This window comes from Magnolia sinica, chromosome 4, assembly GCF_029962835.1.
Source record: "Magnolia sinica isolate HGM2019 chromosome 4, MsV1, whole genome shotgun sequence".
NCBI classification, from domain to species: Eukaryota; Viridiplantae; Streptophyta; class Magnoliopsida; order Magnoliales; family Magnoliaceae; genus Magnolia; species Magnolia sinica.
In genome coordinates, this window is record NC_080576.1 from 92915495 (window position 1) to 92936292 (window position 20798).

The 20798-nt window shown below is 41.3% G+C and overlaps 1 protein-coding gene across 3 annotated transcripts; it reads left to right on the forward strand.

Moving 5' to 3' along the window:
• Window positions 1-212: 212 nt before the first annotated feature.
• On the forward strand, window positions 213-17898 carry LOC131243389 (L10-interacting MYB domain-containing protein-like). Of its 3 annotated transcripts, none has more exons than XM_058242725.1 (4): window positions 213-498; window positions 8841-8967; window positions 16293-16630; window positions 16726-17898. In XM_058242725.1, the coding sequence occupies exons 2-4, from the start codon at window positions 8949-8951 to the stop codon at window positions 17395-17397; spliced, it is 1029 nt and encodes a 342-aa protein (XP_058098708.1). In that variant the 5' UTR covers window positions 213-498; window positions 8841-8948; the 3' UTR covers window positions 17398-17898. The 3 variants fall into 3 exon arrangements, with proteins under 3 accessions (XP_058098708.1, XP_058098707.1, XP_058098709.1); XM_058242726.1 differs by having other exon boundaries at window positions 214-498; window positions 8841-8962; XM_058242724.1 differs by lacking the exon at window positions 8841-8967.
• Window positions 17899-20798: the final 2900 nt, after the last annotated feature.

Below are 20798 nucleotides of genomic sequence, written 5' to 3' on the forward strand. Positions count from 1 at the left end.
ACTTAGGCCCAACAAAAAATTTCTGGCTCTGGCTCGTGTCTGTGCCTTGGCCCTTGGTGTGTCTAGCCGGGCCGGTCCAAATGGGGTCCGGCTCAAACCCAATACATTGTCGGGTCAGACAGAGTCGGAGTCGACTCGGACGAGTCAAATCAGACTCGTCCGTGTTTTAAACTGTGGGTGGTACTCATACATTCCCAAGGACGCTTCAGCATTTCTGTGCCTCTTTTTTATGATCATTTGTGAGAAAGAGAAGGCAGGCTCTCTCTCTCTCTAAGGAGTAGAGAGAGAGAGGGGATGCGAGGATGCGAGCGATGGTAGCGTCAGAGAATGGGGTGGTGGTGAAAGAAGAAGAGAAAGGAGGGCGGCATCACGAGCATCATCATCATCATCATCACCAGCAATGGTCTAAGAAGGGAAAATCATGCAAGGGTTGCCACTACTACTCTTCCTTGTTAAAATCCAAAGCCCCTTCTCCCCTTTCCCTCCATCCTCCACCAGGTCTTCTTACTATCTCCTCTTCTTTCATATCTCTCTCTCTCTCTCTCTCTCTCTCTCTCTCTCTCTCTCTCTAAAAAAAAGAAAAGAAAAGAAAAAGATTTGTGTGATTCAACGAAATGAAGTGATTAGAACAGCTTTCATAGATGATCATCAGTTTCTAGATGCTCCATGTAGCCTCTACAAAATTGAAAACATCACTCCAACCCAACCCAAATCGACGCTTGGGCAGCCCAAACTGTTTCCGTCGGCCAATCTCTGGCTGCCCAGGGCCAGACTATGGCTACCCAGCAGGGCTCCCGGCAGCCAACCCTGTCACGGACGCGGATTGCCTGCGAAAGCCTTTTGCAGGAACTTCCTGGGACGGGAAGTGGGGTGGGGCCCACTGTGATGTTTATGAGAAATCCATCCCGTCCATCGGTTTTGCCAGATTATGTTAGGACATGGGCCCAAAAATGAGGCAGATCCAAAACTTGAGTGGGCCGCAGGATGGGAAACAGTGGGGATTGAACGTCCACCGTTGAAAGATTCTTAGGGCCACAGAAGTTTTGTATCAGGCTAATATTTTTTGTTTTCAGTTCATCCTAGTAGGAATGACCTTATGAATGGTATGGATGGCATATAAACATCACGGTGGAGCCCAGGGAGGTTTCAACTATAGGCATATCCCTACCCACTTGAGTTTTGGATTTGCCTCATTTTTGGGCCGATATCCTCGCATGATCTGAAAAAGAAAAAAAAAAGGATGGACGGTGTGGATTTCGCACAAACATCACAGTGGGCCCCACCTAGCTTCTCATCTTAGGAAGTTCCTGCACAAGGCTTTTGCAGGCAATCCGCGTCAACCCTTCACCTTGTTTAAAGCTGACGTGTCGCCGATGAAAAAACATCATGTATGCGCGTCAGGTGTGGGGCCAACAAGCAAAATCGTCATTTTGCACAATATTTTTTTAAAAACATTTCTCTCTCCAAAAAAATTACTTTTCATTGTGGGCTCCATGCCTAACGTGCCAATGTGGTGCTTTTCCATTGGCTGCACGTCATTGCTGGACAGGGTGTGTGCTAGCCCATTTTGGATGCAATCTTGCCCCTAAAGCAGCCAAATCTCAGTTTTGCCCATAACTGCCCCCATCTTTTTGCATGAAAGTAGATAAAAGAAAACCTACAAAATAGTTGATACTTTGAGGGATTGTGTACATGCAATCTCAAACTTTCACAACAACAAGAATTGCACACAGCCATTGCATTTCTTTGTGTTTCATTTTTACTCATCTATAATCAAGTTGTAAGGAACGGTTAGAATCCTAGGAGAGTCCAACATACAAATCTGACCTTGATTCGTTTGTAAATCAAGTTGTTTTGATTTGTACTCGAGCCACTTGGAAACCATTTTTTAAAAGGGTTTCTTATTCTTGTAATTTCCTATTTTTATCTTGTTTCTTGTAACACTTCCGGAGGAATCAAGTAATTCCTCCAATACAAGATTGAAAGCCAATTTTCCTGAACAAAGATCTTGACATCAGCTGTTTGAAACTTTTTGAGTCTCTATAAACTTTCTGTGGATTTTTTGAAAGGTTGGCCATGCAATCTTGTCACTCTCAAAGCTCATCATTAAATTTGATTGAAAGAAGTTTGTGGAATTTCTTCACAAGAAAGCACAGGGCATTCTCAACTCTAAAATGAACATAAGACGGTTAAAATTTCCCCCAAATTCCTCTCCCAGAGCGCCCTGAACCCATGGCATGAAGATGGTTGACAGCCATCCTAATGCATGAGTTTACTGTCACAGCACATACTGCCAAGCGACCATACTCTGGCCACCCCATACCCAGCTGTGTAGCTAGAGTTTGGCCCGTCAAATGGGTTTTGTAGCCAAGCTCCTAAAACCACCTCCCTCAAGCTATGCCTTGCCTCCCTAGGGGGTTTTAGATTGTTTTTAAAGACAGAGAGATCTAAAGCAATCAAGCGAGTGCGCATGTGGGACTGGCTCTCTCCCACCTTAGTCCCTTTGAAGATGGATGATCACCCACCCAAAGATCACTATCCATTACTGCTCTCTCTCTCTCTCTCTCTCTCTCTCTCTCTCTCTCTCTCTCTCTCTCTCTTATTCCTTGCATTTAAAGCCCCGCCAAAAAAATACTTTCCTTGTTCTCGGAGTCGTAACAATTTGGTACCAGAGCCTTGGTTGACAAGATTAGGCTCAAGCAACTGGAAATGAATACATCGAGGGATTCGATGAGCAACAATGTTCAAAACAACCAGTTGTTAAGGATGTTCTTGTGTAGCTAATGGCGGCTGGGGAGAAATGCCAACAATTTTCTTCTAACATTGAGGCCAAGCTCGACCAATTATTGAAGGGTGCAACAAATCCTAGAGAAGAGGAACCGTCTAAAGTGCCCCGAATCAACAATAACAGCATCTCCTCAAATAGTGCGAGAGTCATCCTATATGCAAGTGGTCCATAACTCAAATGATGATTCCCAACAAAGGCTGGTGTGACATTTGATGTTGGGTGAAAGAGAATATGACGGGTTGGCTGACCTAGCATCTCAAGATTGATGTTACTTGATTTGATGTGGAAGGACCTTTCAGCCGTAACAATTGAATTGATATAAATGGTAGAGTTGGCAATGATCCATCAAGGAGGTGATTCTATACTGAGTGGGTTGTGAGAAATTTTATAGAGGTAAACATGGACTCACTTCACCAAAGCTTTTAGCAGTAGAGAGGTAAACACGGACTCACTTCACCAAAGCTTTGAGCACTAGGTTTGAGGGTTCGATTCCCCTCCTTGGCTTTACCCGATACACGTGGTTGTGGGTGATTGCGTGTATCTGCAGGGATTAGTCTCACTTCAAAAAAGAAGTGGGGACACCCTGTGTCTTCAAAAAAAAACGCAAAAAAACTACGAGCAAGCCAATCCTATAGGTGGTTTGGCTAAATTATTGTACGCATGTGCCTCAAGATGTAAAACTGGAATGCTCTGTGATTTTGTTACTCAACACATAGAAGATTACAAATGGACGACAAGCCTTTAAAGTGGGCTCCTTGATGATTGAAAGTAAGCAATTCTCACTCTGATTGATTGTTGAATCAGTGGTGGGTTCACACCTTTGACTCTCCTAGACTATTGGACACAATTACATCAAAGAACTATATAAAAATAACAAGTTAAAGAGCAGTGTTTTAAATAGCGGTAGCGTGTTGTGTAGCATTCAACCCTCCATAGTGTGTAGCGAAATAGCGTAGCGTGTAGTGTAACCTACACAATACTTCTATTTTTTTAAAAAAAAGATAAATATGATCAATAGTAAGAAAAAAGCTATATATACACACACACACACACACACACACACACACACACAATTAAGAGCATCCAGTACAATACAAATGTCACATTCCTCAGAAATCCACCCATTCACACACATCAGTGGGCCATAAAATAGCAAACAATGCATAGCAACAGAGATATTGAAAAAGAAATGAAAAAAAAATGATAAAGAACAAAAAAACGCATAGTAACCGGCATTTTGAGAAGAAAAAAAATGAGAAAAAAAAAACTCAAAATAACAAGTTATTTTCATTGTGCATCAAAAGAAACTCACCAAGGGGAACAAGCGTACCTATTATTATCTCAAGATGAGATTCAATTAATGAAAACTCTAAAATTTGAAGCTCCATAGCTAACCAGAACCGGAATTGGGGAAATCTGATTTCTCCTTCATTTCTTCTCCAATGATCATGAAATTGCACCAAATGGACCTTCTTATTGTCTCCAACGGTCGGCCAAAGAAGCCCCTTTGATGGGCTTTTGGATTGCAAGATTGAAGAGGGGAAGAGGAAGTTGCGTTCGGCGTAGGGTTCCAAGGGGTTTCGAATACCCTATTCGACTGGTTTTTTTTTTTATTTTTTTTTATTTTTTATTTTTTATTTTTTAACTTAAGTAGTTGTGGTGTGAGGTCACCACTATTTATAACAAAGAAAAAAAAAATACCGTAGCATAGCGCACACTACCTGCGCTACACGCTCCGCATCTGTACGCTACAGGGGATATATGCTATTTGGCATGCTACGTAGCGTACGCTACCGCTACGAGCGCTACTGAAAACAATGTTAAAGAGTTACAACAAGTTATGGCACAGATCCATAGCTCAAGTGGTAGACTGAGTGAAGATATTCTCATCTCAATACTGAGGTCTTGGTATCGATTCCCTAATGGGGGTGGCTAACAGTGGACTGTGTACTGACAGTGGGGTGTGTACTAACAAGCTAACATAAAAAAAAAAAGACTAAAAAAAAAAAGGTTATGGCACAAATAGAGTGCATGTGCAATATAACTACTTTTGATGAGTTGTTGTTGATGCCTTTTTCTTATTATTCTTAACCCTATTTATAAGCTTTGGAGATTGTTGGAAGGGATAAAGATCAAGTTTGCACGTTCCTCACAATTTAGGAGCTGCTTATAACTGCCTATCGTTCGTGAGCCCGTGTTGCCAGAAAGTTGTTGTAGAGGTTGTGTTGCTGCATGATTGTCGTCGGCGACACACTGTGCACAATATGCCTTGCGTTGTAGGCCTTGGAATGTCATGACATGTGCAGAAACACTTGGCTTTCAGCTCTTTTATCCTGTTTTTTCACTAATGCTCTCGCTTTGTACGCATCCTTGGTGTATTATGAAACTCTAGATCAACCTTAGATGATGCAGAAGATGGAATGGTGACTTGATCTTTTGTGCCATAAAAGGTTGTTTCAGTACTTTGTTGGGGATCATAGCTTGTTGAGGACACTTTTGAAGCTTTGACTGACTTGTGTTCGAGGATGATTTAGTCCTTGGTGTAATGTCGAGCCATTAGATTGACCTTTTGAGCTTTTAGGAGTTCGTGGTTGTTGCCGACAACCAATGAAGCCTGATCTGCACTTGATCCATTATAACGGAAGTAAATGTGAAAAGAAATGATGTGGACATTATGGGTGGTCTGAATCAAGGTTTAGTGAAAATTTATCCGTTAGTAGTTAAAAAAACCTCAACTATGTTTGCTTTCCAAAACACAATTCCAAAGGTTGGCTAATTGAATCCCAGGGCTATCAAAATCTCAACGCTTCCAAACCTCAATCCTATTTGGTAGAATTCTTCATTGCTAGCCATAATGATGAAATGAGGGGATGTGTGCAACTTGTTAAACCCATCACTCTTATGCAAGCAATCGAGCTTGCAAATGACATGAAGAAAATATAGATCTCCAGGAAGCAAGTAAAGCTGCCACTTCCTGGAGGGCCCATTCCTCTTGTTGGTTCCATTTTCGAGGGAGGGGCCCCATCAGCAAAGAGGTTGACACCTCAAGAGATGATGGAGAGACGAAAAAGTGGCTTTATTATAATCATGATGAGATATTTACTCTAGAACGTCACAAGAAGGCTGGATTTCCAATCTTGAAAGGATATGAAGACGAGGAGGCTAAGGTGGAAGATGATCAAGCATGTGAAGAGAGCCTAAAAAATGGGGTCCATGTATTCATCCATGCAATGAATTTAAATATATGTATCAATTCACATATTTCACCCTGGGAATACGAAAAGATATCGATATCTTATGTACCATGAAATATGCCGTTGTTTGAGTGAAACATTGGGAAATGATGGAATTTTTTCAATAAAACTTCAGGATATTTTGAAAGAGACATGATCACACACTTATAGCGGTTGAAGTGGGAAACATTTTGCTTTGGGTGGTCCTATGGACTACCATATGATTTCTCTTATTAGTTTATTAATAAAAATTAGAGAGAGGGGTGTGAGCAAGGTATTTTGTAATGGTAACGGTGACCTTAACGGCCACCACCGTTACCTTTACGACACGGGGTGTAACGACCATGACGGGGGTTGTAACGATTATTATGGTGTCTTTTTTAAAAAATAAAATAAAATTTATTATTATTGAAAAACAAAACCCAAAAACATGTATTGGCTCCGTAATGGACAATTACGGTTATGGCCTTTACGAGGGGCGTAATAGGCCGTTGCGGGGGTTGGAAAGTGTAATGGTTGCCATCGTTACCTTTATGTAACGGCCTTTACAGCCCCGTAATGGCCTTTACGACACACCATGAGTGTGAGGAGAGCCTTAATCTCATTTAGCCCTAATTACATGGTAACAGAGATAGGGTTTGAAAACCCTAGTCCCACTTCAATCTTCTTCTTCCCTCGTTTCCATCGCTTGCCACCAGTGTATCTTTCTCTCTCATCCTTAATCATCTTCTTCATCGCCATATCAACCCCTCACCCCAACCCATCAATTCTACCCTCGTAACCACCACTTCTAGAACCACCCAACGTCTTGACCCGACGCATGCGCCCACCTCCACTACCCCCGTTCCCACCGCCCAACACCCTCGCCCCCACCCATTACTCAATGCCTGCACCCACCACCTCTACCCCCTACCCATGGCCCAATCCTCTGCTCTTGCCCAGTTCCGCCTCCTTGCCTCATCCTGCCTCTACTCACCTGCACTGACCCACCTTAGCACCTCTCCCGCTAACCCCATCCTCGCCTCGTCCTCGCTCCCTGCCACGGCCCACCTCTTCTGTTTGTTGTCGGCCTCTCCCCGCTGTCCTCGCCCCCTACCGTGGCCCACCTATTCCGTTCGTGCTCAACTAGTCACAATTGGCCCTGATTCGCATATGGGCTTGTTTTCGCTTGCTCACCACAAGATTGTTGTGGGCCTATTAGGCTTGTTTCGTCTCATGATAAAGTGCCATTTCACATGCCATCATTGTTGTGCTGACACGTGGCCAGGGCATTGTTCCTTCGATTTCTGGATTGGCCATTTGAATAGTTGGAATTTGTTGGATTCGTTTTCTTTTTCTGGTGAACTTGCCATTTCATTCCGGCTTCTCTGCTTGTGCTATATGCCGCTCTTGTTGTAAGTGATTAGCCGGTTGATTCCGTTGATGGTCGATAATACTTCTGGAACCCACTTTGCTTTCATCATATATTTCTTTAAAAGAAGTTTCTATATTAATGGCCAACACGAGCACAAACTTAAAAGTTGATATGAAGAATGAGGTTTATTAGATCATCTCCATTAAATTGAAAGGGGCATCGAATTTTTTACCCTGGGCGGTCTGTTACGCTTTACTTGAAATCAAAGAGAAAACTTAAACACTTGACAGATGATAGTCCTTTTGAGACTTCGTCGTCATATCTCTAGAGGAGTGAAGATGATGCACATGTCATGAATTGGTTGTATGGAAATATGGATGAGATGGTTTATACCACCACTGTTATGTGTCATGAGACTATTAACGAGGTATGGGAAAATCTGTAGTAGTTATACTCGACCGAGACGAACATACATCGCCTCTATGACATTTTTTGGAAAATTTGTACGATGAGACAGGGAGATAACCTCCATGAGCATTGTGCCTAGTTTAAAGGGCTATTTGATGAGTGGATTATGTAACATCCGTACACTAGTGATATTGCCTAGCGGAGATGGTATCGTCAGGAGCTTGGTGTAGGATTGTTTCTTGCTACCTCGTGCCCATATCTTAAGCCGGTGCGAGCTCAAATGCTAGGGGGTGATACTGTGCCTTCCTTGACTGATGTATTTGCTTGTGTACTTTGAGTGGCTCTTTCATCTTCTTCTTCCTCCCATGTTGTATTTGGAGATACCTTGGCTTTTGTGACAACTTCTAACAACCGAGGGGGAGGACGTGAGGCGTATGGCGTTGGACGTGGACGTAGGTGTGGTTTCTCACCTGACCACGTTGGACAACATCATGTTCGCACTCATTGTAAGAAAACAAATCACACCATTGACAGATGTTGGTTACTTCATAGTCGACCCTCCAGGCCACTCTTGGTCAATCGGGCGATGTATTCTGAGGGTGGAACCTCTATTGATTCCTTTGCTAGCTTGGCCTCTACAGGTGATTTAGTCACCATCCTGGTCTCTCGAGATGACTATGAGAGGATGCTTGGTAAGCATATGGCAACGAAAACACCATCTACCTCCATTGCTACTCTAGTTGACACAAGTAATGCTTTTGTTGCATCCTTTGGTTCCACTTACTGGTGATCGACTTAGGGGCAATGGATCACATGACGATATATATACCATTTTCTTTCCCGATTAGATACCTCACCATCACGTTCCTCTGTTATCCTTGCTAATGGATTTTTATCAAATGTCTAAGATATGGGTGTTATTCACCTTAGTTCTACTTTATCCTTATCTTCAGTTCTTTGTGTCCCTGAATTGCCCCTTAATTCGATGTCTGTGAGCATATTAACCAAAAGCTAAAATTGTTCAATGACGTTCTATTCCTCTCATTGTCTATTTCAGGACTTGTAAACGAGGAGGACGATTGGTGGGGATCGTGAATCATGTTGACTATACTACTTTGATCTCGGGATTTCTGGAGTTACGCTACATGCTAGTGCATCACCTCTAATGTGGCATAGTTGGTTACGTCACCATTCTTTAGCATCTTTAAAACTTTTAGTCCCTTGTCTTCAATCAATTCAATTAATTGCGAGGCATGCCAATTAGCCAAACACCATTGTTCATCTTTTATTCTAAGACATGATATTAGATGCTTTATTCCATTTTATTTGGTACACCCTAATTTCTAGGGTCCCATTCAGATACCTAGTTTAAATGATTTTCAATATTTTATTATGTTTATTGATGATTACTCACACATGACTTGGGTGTACTTGATGAAAGACCAACATGAAGTCTTTTATATTTTCCAATTGTTTCATCGTGAGATTCAAAATCAATTTAACGCCAATATATTAATATTTTGATATGATAATGCTCTGGAATATCTCTCCACCTCCTTCCAAGCATGCTTGGCTTCATTTGGGATTGTATACCAGACTTAGTGTACCTACACCCTGCAATAAAGTGGGGTAGCTGAGAGAAAAAAATGACACCTGTTGGAGCTGGGCATCGTGTCGAGTCAGACCGAGTTAGGGTTGACTTGACTTGATTCGGTTTTGAAATAGACCTAACCTGAACTTGACCCAACTTCGTACCGAGTCCAACATGCCTGACTCGATCTGAGTCTGGGTCTAGCCTGGACTAATCCGGACCGAGTCCGTCCCAGTCACAAGTACTGAGTCAGGTCGGGTGCATTGGGTATCCACGGGCTGAAATCACAACTCAAAACCTAGGTGCACTTGCCAGAATTGCAGCCTCTCCATCAGCTACATGACATCTCAGATCTGAAACATTAGATCTAAGTTATACACCCACACACACACACACACACACGGGTCGAGTATTGGATTGAGTCAAGTCAATACTGAGTTGGATTTCGGGTCGGGTCGAGTCGAGTCGAGTCGAGTTACTGGGTGACTCGAATCGACTCAGTTTGAGTTCAGATTGGATGAAGTCTAATTGGTTCGGATTGAGTCAGGCTTGAACGAGTCGAGTTTGCGAAGTCAAGTCATCCCGTGCCCAGCTCTACTCATATGCATGTTCCCAAACGATTCTGGACATATGCCATTCTCACTTCTTGTCACCTCATTAATTGTTTGCCTTCTGTAGTGCTAAAACGGAAAAATCCATTTTCTACCTTGCTTCCTAATTTAGAACTTTTTCTATTACCTGCTTGTGTTTTTAGGTGCATTTCCTTTGTACATAAGTTTGGACCTGGAAGTGACAAAGTTGATGCTCATGGAATCAAATGTGTGTTTCTTGGATACTCCTGTACCAAAAAAGGGTATAGGTGTTTTGACCCCTTGTCTATACGTGGAGTGTTAATGTCATTTTTTGAGGATTCCCTATTTCACCCTTGTTGATGGTAAGGGGAATTACTCTCCATAGACATTTCATATGCAGTCCCTTGTCCGGTGGTTGATATTTTAGGGCCTATCGACTTTGCTACTATGGTTCTACCACAAGTAGAATTTGCTGGAGAAGCGGTTGTCCCTTCTGATTTAGGCACCCTTTAATCTTCACCTTCATCTGTGGGTCCATCCTCCACTTTTGTTGATTTAGATTTTCTTATTGTGTTTAGAAAAGGTATTTGATCTTGCACCCACCATCCTATATCTCACTTCATTTCTTATCATCGGTTAAGTCCTTATTTCCATACCTTTGCTTTGTTCCTGTCATATGCATTTGTGCCTTCAAATTACCATGATGCACTAGCACATCCTAGTTTGTGTAAGGCTATGGAAGATGAGATGGCTGCTATGTATCAGACGCATACGTGGGAGTTGTTTGATTTGCTTGCTGGAAAAAGGGCGGTGGGGTGTCAATGGGTCTACACCATTAAGTATTGCCCCGATGGGGTCTGTTGAACGGTTGAAAGCTTGTTTGGTAGCCAAAGGATACACGCAGACAGAGGGATGTGATTATGAGGAGATGTTTTCTCCTGTGGCCACATTAAACTCTGTTCAAGTATTGATTTCTATTGTAGCTATCAGGGACTGACCTTTATATAGCTGGATGTCAAGAATTTATTGCTTCGTGGAGACCTAGTTGAGGAAGTCTACATGGAGCAATCTCCCTGTTTTGTTGCTCAGAAGGAGACTGGGAGAGTATGTAGACTTCGAAAAGCAAATTACGGCTTAAAGCAGTCTCTAGGGGTGTGGTTTGACAAGTTTAGTAAGTTGTTGCTGACATATAGCTTTTATTGGAGTAAGGTGGATCACTCAATCTTCATAAAGCACAGGGCGTGGTTTGACAAGTTTAGTAAGGTGTTGCTGACATATAACTTTGATTGGAGTAAGGTGGATCACTCAATCTTCATAAAGCGTAGTGATAAGAGTATGATAGCATTAGTTGTAGATGTTGACGATATTGTTATTACAGGGAGCGACACATCTGGCAACTCAGAGCTCAAGAAGCGTCTCTAGAAGCATTTTCAGACTAAGGATCTAGGGTTGCTTCAATACTTTTTGGGCATTAAGGTCGCTAGATTAAAGTTGGGCATTAACCTTTCCCAAAAGAAGTATGTTCTTGATTTGTTGAAGGAGATTGGCATGCTTGCAAGTAGACCGATTGATATGCTTGTGGAGACTAGTGAGAAGTTATTTGATAACCAGGAAGAGTTGTTTGATGACCTAAGTAGATATAAAAGAATGGTTGACGAGTTGATATATCTTACAACCACTCGACCAAATATTGCATTTGATGTTAGCATTGTGAGTAGAAACATGCACCAGTCGAGAGTTCCACATTGGGAGGCATTCTCAAGATTCCAGGTATTTAAAAAAAGCACCTGGCTAGGGGAATGGTCATCTTTAGATTGAGGCATTTGTTGATGCTGATTGAGTGGGTTCCATCATGGATATGTGGTCGACTTCAGGATATTGTACTTTTGTTGGGGGAATTTGGTTACTTGGAAGAGTAAGAAGCAGAATGTGGTGGCCCGTTTCAATGCAGAAGCCGAGTACATAGCTATGGGTCATGTTGTTTGTGTGTTGTTATGGCTCAAGTCCTTATTACAAGAGCTTTAGTTGTTTTTATTTGGTCCTATGATGCTTTATTGCTATAATCAAGCAGCGACGTACATAGCAAATAATCCAGTATTTTATGAGAGGACTAAGCATATAGAAGTTGGTTATCATTTCATTCGAGAAAAGATTGCTTCTACGGACATTATCACAACCTATGTTCAGTACAAATCACAGGTTGCAGGTATTTTCACTAAGGCCTTACCATACACATACTTTTCTCTACTATGTTCCAAGCTGAGCATGACAGATATTGATGCAGGACAATTAGCCACTTGCTCTAAAAGCTTGAAGTGATAGAGCATGGCGAATCAATCCCTTTATCTCATAGCTCAAGCCCCACATCGCATGGGTTAGGACCTCGGCCGAACCCACCTCGTGGGCCCCACTTCACATGGGTTCCACCTCACATGAGCCACCCGCTTCACACAGGCCGCCCACCCCAAGTTTGCCCCTGCATCCCACAGGCCACCCCACTCGAGCCCGGTGTGAAAATGCCCTTGCATTAATCACCTTCGGTGAGGAGTCTCGAACATGAGACCTCCTGCTCTAATACCACTTTTATGCAGGACAATTGGCCACTTGCTCTAAAAGCTCGAACTGATAGAGCATGGCGAATCAATCCCTTTATCTCATAGCCCAGACCACACATTGCATGGGTTAGGACCACGGCCAAACTCCCCTCGTGGGCCCCACTTCACATGGGTTCCCCCTCACACGAGCCACCCACTTCACATGGGCCACCCACCCCAAGTGTGCCCCTGCATTCCACAGGCCACCCCACTCAAGCTCGGTGTGAAAATGCCCCTGCATTAGATATCTATGTTCCAGCTTGAGGGGGAGTGTTGAAGTAGGAAACATTGTACTTTGGGTGGTCCTATACACTACCATATGATTTCTCTTATTAGTTTATTAATATAAACTAGAGAGAGGGGTGTGAGGAGAGCCCTAATCTCAATTAGCCCTAATTACAATAGCTCAAAAGATTAAAAAAAAAAAAAACAAGTATGCACAATTAATAAAACTTCAAGATATGAGAGACATGATTACGGACTTAGAACTCAAAAGATTAAACAAATATGCACAATAAGTAGCTTTGTATGGAGTCCTAAGCTCTATATGTTGTTTGACAAAGGTTATGTAATTATACAAAAAATAACTTCATATATCATAAATCATACAAGTATGAAAGCAGATTCCCCCAAACAAATTTGGGAGAAAATGGATTTTTTGGGGTTTTTTTTTTTTTGTGATTTTCTTTTTGAAATTTCCACAATGCATTGCACATATAGATGATACGAACGAATTTTATGGACTTCTAGCAAACTATCTCTATGTATCGATATATCGCAATATATTGGTGATGCATTGCAATATTTTGTGCGATACAAGGGAATTTGATAACTCCCCCTCTATATCGTATCAGCCACATGTGATATCGATATTTGAATCACTACATCCTTATAGCTAGTGGGACTCAAAAATCAATGCAAATCCGAGGTTTAATGAAAGCTAGACTAGTGTGGGTTCTTATTGATTTGGGCGCCACTCAAAATTTCATCAGGCCGAAGTTCGTGAAGCGGTGGGTTATAAAGTAGCCCTAGCTATTCTCTTGGAAGTGATGACTTTTGAATGTGGAAATTGACAACAATAGGTAAATGCTCTAATTTACCTTTATAACTACAAGAGCTGTGAAGGATGTGATTTTTGGAGCACTGTGGCTGGCCACCATGGATGAGATAGGCTAGGACTCGTCATTTCGTACAAGGGTGAAGACTACATCTTGTATGACCATGAGAGAGGTCCGTAGTTGTTGAACCATGGAATGGGCAGTTGACAAAGAAACTCTTGCATATAGGTGCAACTAAGGGCTACTCAGGGAAATGGTCTATTGCTAGATATACCTAACAAGTCAATGAGGTTACTCAAGCAATTCAGGTATGTATCTAAGGAATCTATTGGTTGTGACTAGTCCAATCACAGGACCATCATTTGAGTTAGAACCTGGAAGTAAATCCATTAATTTTAGACCCTATGGATACCCTTGGTGGACGGATTAAGAAAGGAGGAAAGAGAAAAAGAAAAAGAAAAAAGAAGAGAGAATGAGGATTCTTGGGTTCACACATCCCCACATCTCCTGTCTGCAGATGAAATGCCAATGACCAAGGTTCTACTTGTCACAACCAAATATGCATGAATTGCAACTTTCTTCTGTTTAATTGACATTCTACAACAACAACAAAAAAGGTGACTACATGACACTGTTGGGTTTGGTCTTGGAGAAGAGTTGATGTTTTTCTTCACCGTTAGTTACAATATTAAGAATCCAGATACTGGACAGTAGTTTCACCATTCAGGTGAAATTTTGAGCCTCCAGTTTATAGTGTTGAACACATTTGTGACATTACCCAAAAGTTGTGAAACCTAGAGGGTTTTTTGTAGCTTAGGAAATGAGGACCAATAAGAAAACATTCTACTCTTTCGAGGTGCACAACTACTAAATAATCTCATGATTATGTTCTTTTTTCTCTTGTTTAGAAGTTTACATGCTAAACTAATGGGGTCGTATTGGAGCCCTAGGTGGGATACACAACTAACAAGGGTTGGTTTTTGAAGGACAAACAAAGTTTTGGAATAAGAAGGGATTTACAAAGTTTTGTAATAATAAGCAATTCATATCACAAAATGCCATTCCTTGTTCCTTCAATTTAAAGTTTTAAGACATTCTTGTTGATTGAGAAGGATCAACAATGGATTTGTGGGTATTAAGTTCCCCTACGGTGGGGCTAGACACTTATCATCCTTACTTGCCAATTTAGATAGCTACTATCTTTGAAGTTATGGCCCTTGATAGAGTGGAATGGGCAGAAAAGGATTCATGTAAGTTGTAACCAACCCCAATTAGTTGGGATAAGGCTTAGATGATGATGATGATGATGATGATGAGGTAGCTACTACCTTGTTGACCCATTGTATTTGAATGGAAATGGCTTTCTTGCCCCCCTATCCTTGTGTTCGCTACCACCTAATGGAATTCATAATTGGTGGTTCCTTAAAAACTCCATCTGAAAGTGGTTATTGTCAGGTTGACAGCAGTTGTAAAACCTTTGCCTTTCAATCAGGAGAATTCTGTAGCTGACCTCATATAGATGGGATGAGAATATTGTGATCATGATGTTTCTCACAAACTGAATGGAAAGAATCATCCACATCCATCATTGCAGAATCTCATTGAACATTTCATGGGGTATTGAAAGCATGGTTCTCTATCTGGAAGTGTGTGCTGGCCTAACCATTTGAAACACAAGTGAAGGTAGCGTTAGCGTATTGTTTGATATATCATCACATTATGAATGATAGAGGTGATGAGCAGGATTCTGAGATGGTTGACAAAGAGAGCTGATGAGAACCAGAGGAGAGACAAAGTCATCATTCAGTCATTCCCATTAAGGTCCTGAAGGGAAAGAGACAGGTGGTCAGATTCTTGGCCAATTCTATATAGTTGATTCGAGAATATTATGAAAGTCAAGATGTCGTGTAGTTGTTCAGATGTATGTACTGATAGATTGATCTGCATTAAATTGCAACAATTCCCAATGGTGTATGGGAATTGGAAGTTATAATGTTTACTAACATGTGAACTGGAGACATGTATATGTAAATTCGAAAAACTAGTATGATTGGAAACTTACAATTGTATGGAAACTGGATGCTATACTATGTATTTAATTGTATAGTTGTTTGGGTTGTAATCAACCTATGTAATAGGCAAGATAGCTCTTGATTGTAATCAACCTATGTGATAGTTTATTACATTGTGCCTGTTCAAGTTTTTGTGCTCTCATTGCCGGTCCCAAGCATGGATATAGGAGGGTTGCATCAGGTTGGCAGCTGGCGTAAAACTTATGCCAGAACTTTCTTCATGAATCCAAACAATGTAGCCAACCCCAATTAGTTGAGATAGCACTTAGATGATTATGGTGGTGATTAGTTGTTTGGATGTGTATTTATGATGCTATTCAGAAAAGATATGTATTTTCATTTCGGGCAATATGTAGTTCAGACCAATGCATGTATCTACCAATAGATTGATATATAGTTACGCTGATAGTTCTCATTGCTGTATGGAAATTGGAAGCAATGGTATGATTTCAAGAGACATGTGACTGGGAACTTACATGGGCATCGAAACTGAAACACTAGCATTTTCCAGACATGTGATTGGAAACTTGTGTTTGTATGTGATGGAAACTATATCAATTATTTACACGTATGAATGTGAACAGTTTTCTTGGAACTAATGTGTTTGCATGTGATTCGGTAGGAATGAACACCAAAGAGGCTGCCGTTAGTAGCCAGAAGAAGTGGGTCTTGTGGTCGCCAATAATGGATCGCTGCCTCGCTGAGCAACTGGTGGAGCAGGTCCGCTTAGGTGGAAAGGTAGAGCATGGTTTCATGCCACAGGCATGGAAGGAAGTAGTGGCAATGTTGAATGAAAGATTGTGTATGTATCTTACAGCCCAACACTGTAAGAATCGACTAAAGACATGGCGGAAACAATATACGCATGTGAGGAATCTACTGGATCAGAACGGGTTCAGATGGGATGATGGATTGAAGTGTGTGATAGCAGAAGAACAAGTTTGGGATAATTACTGTAAGGTAAATTCCACGTTCGATTTTACTTGTGCATAAAATTAATATAATATGCATGTATCGATATGATTTATCTGTAATGCTGCTTTTATTCCCCACAGGCGCACCCCAATGCTGCTGCTTATAGATATAAGCCGATTCAGCTTTTCAATGAGATGGCTCTGATCTTCGGCAATGATCAAACTGACAAAATCCGGTCAAGAGCAAGAGCTGAAATAGAGATTGATGAGAGCACTCCAAGATCAAGAGTAGGAGCTGAGATAGAGGTCGATGAGAGCACTCCAAGATTAAGAGTGGAAGCTGAGGTAGAGATCGATGACAGTAATCCAAGATTAGGCGGTCTATGCATCTTGGAGCGATGCCCATCAGAACCACATGATGCGCAGCTGGCTGAGGGTCACGAGTCTGAGTTTTCTGATGCAGACACAAAAGGTGCGTCTCCAGCATCTGAAAGGAGTGGGCATCGAGATATGGGACAGTCAGGATCTGAACAGCCTAAGAAGCGGAAGCAGAACTTCAGGGATAAGATGGTGGAATCATTGTCCCAGATGGCAGGAGCAATGGCAGATTTAGCTGCGACAAGGAAAAAAGAAGACGAGGTCTCCAAAATGAGGCAGCTGTATGAAGAGGTGAAGAAGATCCCAAACATCAACAACCATTTCATATTAAGGGTCCTTGAGTTTTTCTCGAAGGAACCAACCAAAGCCTCGATTTTCTTAGCACTTGATGAAGAGCTAAGACGTGAATGGTTGTTGATGTTTGTTAATGAATGATGTCCGCCTGATCTGACAAATAATCACTGGATCTTTTTTCGGGCTTTAGATGTGAATGGTGGATGATGTTTTTGGTGGTGTATGCAGAGGGCACGTGGATGTAGTTAGACTTAGGTATGTTCATCTTTTTTCTTTTTCTTTTTCCTTATGTTTTTTTTTTTAAAAAATAAAAATTAAAAAAAAAACCATATTGGCTTTTGTGCATGCTGACATGCCGATATGGTCAGTTATTTAATTGTAGGTATGTGAATGTGATTAAGTTTTTGTATGTTGATATTTGGATGAGACTAATTGTAGGCTTTTGGGTGTGATTAATATTTTTAGCTTTTTTCCCCCCTAGATTGGAAAGTTCTGAACACCAATGGTCGGACTCTTTTCAGCTGAACGCAGGCTGTCGTTGTCTCTCTCAAGTTTCTCTGTACAAAAATTAATATTATTCCTATCAAGGAAAAGTCATGGCATCTAAGATATGGAACCCACCTATTGTAGGGTATAACTTCATCCTGATTTTGCAATTCAATTATTGTCTTCTCATTTTTTTAATGTGATTTAGTATCAAACCATTTGAAGATATTACTTTGACAGCTTGAAGAGTTGCATGACAGAGGGAATAACCTCATCTTTAATATTAGGGATAGGATAATTTTTTGTCGAGATATGATCTATCAGGCTGAGTGTTTGGAAACTTTCCCATGCACATAGTTGTATTTGGACTCATCGACATCCACATCACCTATCTATACCATCCATTAGGTTGTGTCCAATCATCTTCTGCTATTTTTGTAACAACACTAATCATATGGTAAAAAACATCAGTGACTGGACCTATCTTTTAATCATGATCTTGCCATTATATTTTTGCATGCCACTGATTGGACTGTTTGGGTAATTCTTGTGCTTCTAATCCAAAAAAAATAAAAAGCAGGGCCAAGAAACCACCTGACCTAGTACATCTGTAACAGGCATAATGGTATTGTTGGTATTGTTGAAACTCGCTTGAACATGAGCCAATACGCCCATTCCTATGTGTATAAATCAATACCATGCACTTAGCTCACGACATCATTTCTCATCATGTGAATTCATATGCTGAGCTTAGTTTGATAGTTTAACTTCTATTTTATCATTCGGTATTTGGGGCCTATTTGGATTCATGGAAAAGAAATACATGAGAGGAAAGTGTTGTGAAATGGCGTTTACATGAAAATGTGAGGAATGAATGGATATATATATATATATATATATATATATATATATATATATATATATATATATATATATATATATATATATATATATATATATATATATGTTTTATAACTCCATAATTGTTTCTATGTTTTTTGGTTTCTTAATAGGATTTTCAGTATAATCAATGGCTCATTTTCATATATGTTATTTCGCAAAGATTATTTTTCATGCCAAATTTGCTTTGTGGTTGTTGGCACATGTTGGTTGGTTGAAGATTGGATATTAGCAAATGTCGCACTTGAGACATTGGCACATCCTTGCCTTCGAAACTGGATGGTGATACATTAGCACATGCAACGCCGTGTAAGATTGATGGTAACACATTGACACATGTTATAGATTATGAAGTTTAGCACACGTGTGGTGTTTGAAGATGGATGTTGGTACGTGGTTCATAGGAACCTATCACATGAGGGACTGGAAGGTGGATGGTGGCATGTATGGCATGTTGCGCGTAAGCTTAGCCTACAAGGGTGGTGGGTGGCCCCCACTGTGGTGTGTGCTTTGCGTCCAACCTGTCCATAGGGTTGCTCCACTGAAAATTGGATGCCCCAAAATTCGAGCAGACATACAGCCATCACATGATTTTGGAGGTTTTGGATGGTTGTCTATTATTTTCTATGATCTGACCGGATAATAATTGGATAGCTCTTATTTTGGGGGGCATCCAATTCCTCTGGTGGGGCTCACTTAATGCATGGGCTCAATCCAAAGTCAACTGGCTAAACCTGAACTTAGAGGTCAAATTTGTAACCGTTACGTGGATCAGCTCAGGTTGGGGCTGAAACTCCTTCAAACAATGTTTAGAATTGATTATGCTTTAGTTCACCTGTTGGGCAACCCACCCAACCTACATACAATTTATATATACATATGAATTACGATTAACATACATGATAAAAATCTAAAATCATGGCTTACATGAAAAATAGGTTTCATGTTCGAAGTTTCAACATCAATTGATTATGATCTGGTTTTATCAAGACCAAGAGCATTTCTATCGGATCAAGATTAAGAACCACCAATGGTGTAGGCAGTTTCTCTTAATTAGCTAGTTGCCAGATCCAGATGCAGATCGAATTGGACCAATTCTAGATCCTGTTGGCTCCAGTTCTATTTCCGGCGCATCTTCACCCTCACCCAACATATCTATTTCCCCCTCTGCTAATCTCTTAGCTCTTCTCTTTCATATTCTTACTACTCTTAACTTTTCGGGCCGAAAGATTAACACTACAAACAAGGAGAGGAACTATGAGCCCAAACAGGATTAGGGATGTACATCGAGCCGAGTCGAGTCGAGCTGGGCCAAGCTTGGCTTGACTCGTCCCTGCTATACTCGAGCTCGCCCTTGCCCTCGAGCTCAACATTGAAGCTTGGCTTGTTTGCCAAAGCTTTCGAGTTGAGCTAGTGGTTCGAGTCGAGCCGAGTCGAGCTTGGTCATATGTCAACCCAACACCCAACCTCACCCAAATCCACACCCGAGTCGCTAAGTGGGCTGAGATGAGTCGGGTGGGGCGCGGGCTGAGAGTAGTCGCTGAGTGGGCTGAGACGAGTCGAGTTAGGCGCGGATCAGAGAGAGAGAGAGAGAGAGAGAGAGAGAGAGAGAGAGCTCAGCTCGAGCAGGCGCGGGATGGCGACCGGTGGGCTGTGGCGAGCTGGGTAAGGGAAAGAGAGAGAAAGGGGGAAAGAGAGGGCGAGTTGGGTTTTGTTTTGTTTTGTTTTGTTTTGTTTTTTTTTAAAGTTATATATACAGAGAGTAATGGTCTCCTGCGAACCATCCCGCAGGCTACTTGGTGCGGTCTAATTCCCAACTCAAAGAGGAAATCGGATTGCGTTTTGAGTAAACTCTGTTGGGCCCTGTGTGAATGGATGTGGTCTATCCACGCCGTCCATCTGTTTTTCAAGTGCATTTTAATGGTTGAGACAAATATTGAATCATTTCCAATGCTCAAGTGGACCATAGAACAGGAAACATTGGGAATAATAATTTCCACCGTTGAAACCTTTTTAGGGTCTATAGTGATGTTTATTTGTCATCCGACCTGTTCATGAGATCACACAGATATGGATGAAAGGAAAGCACAAATATCAGATTGATCCAAAACTTGTGGACCCCAAGAAAATTTTCAACGGTTGACATTCAATTCACA

Coding starts and splice junctions, on each gene's coding strand:
- LOC131243389 (XM_058242724.1), top strand. CDS start 303: ATGCGAGCGATGGTAGCGTCAGAGAATGGGGTGGTGGTGAAAGAAGAA. Junction 499..16,292: donor TTCCCTCCATCCTCCACCAG/GTCTTCTTACTA, acceptor GTGATTCGGTAG/GAATGAACACCAAAGAGGCT. Junction 16,631..16,725: donor TTTGGGATAATTACTGTAAG/GTAAATTCCACG, acceptor TATTCCCCACAG/GCGCACCCCAATGCTGCTGC.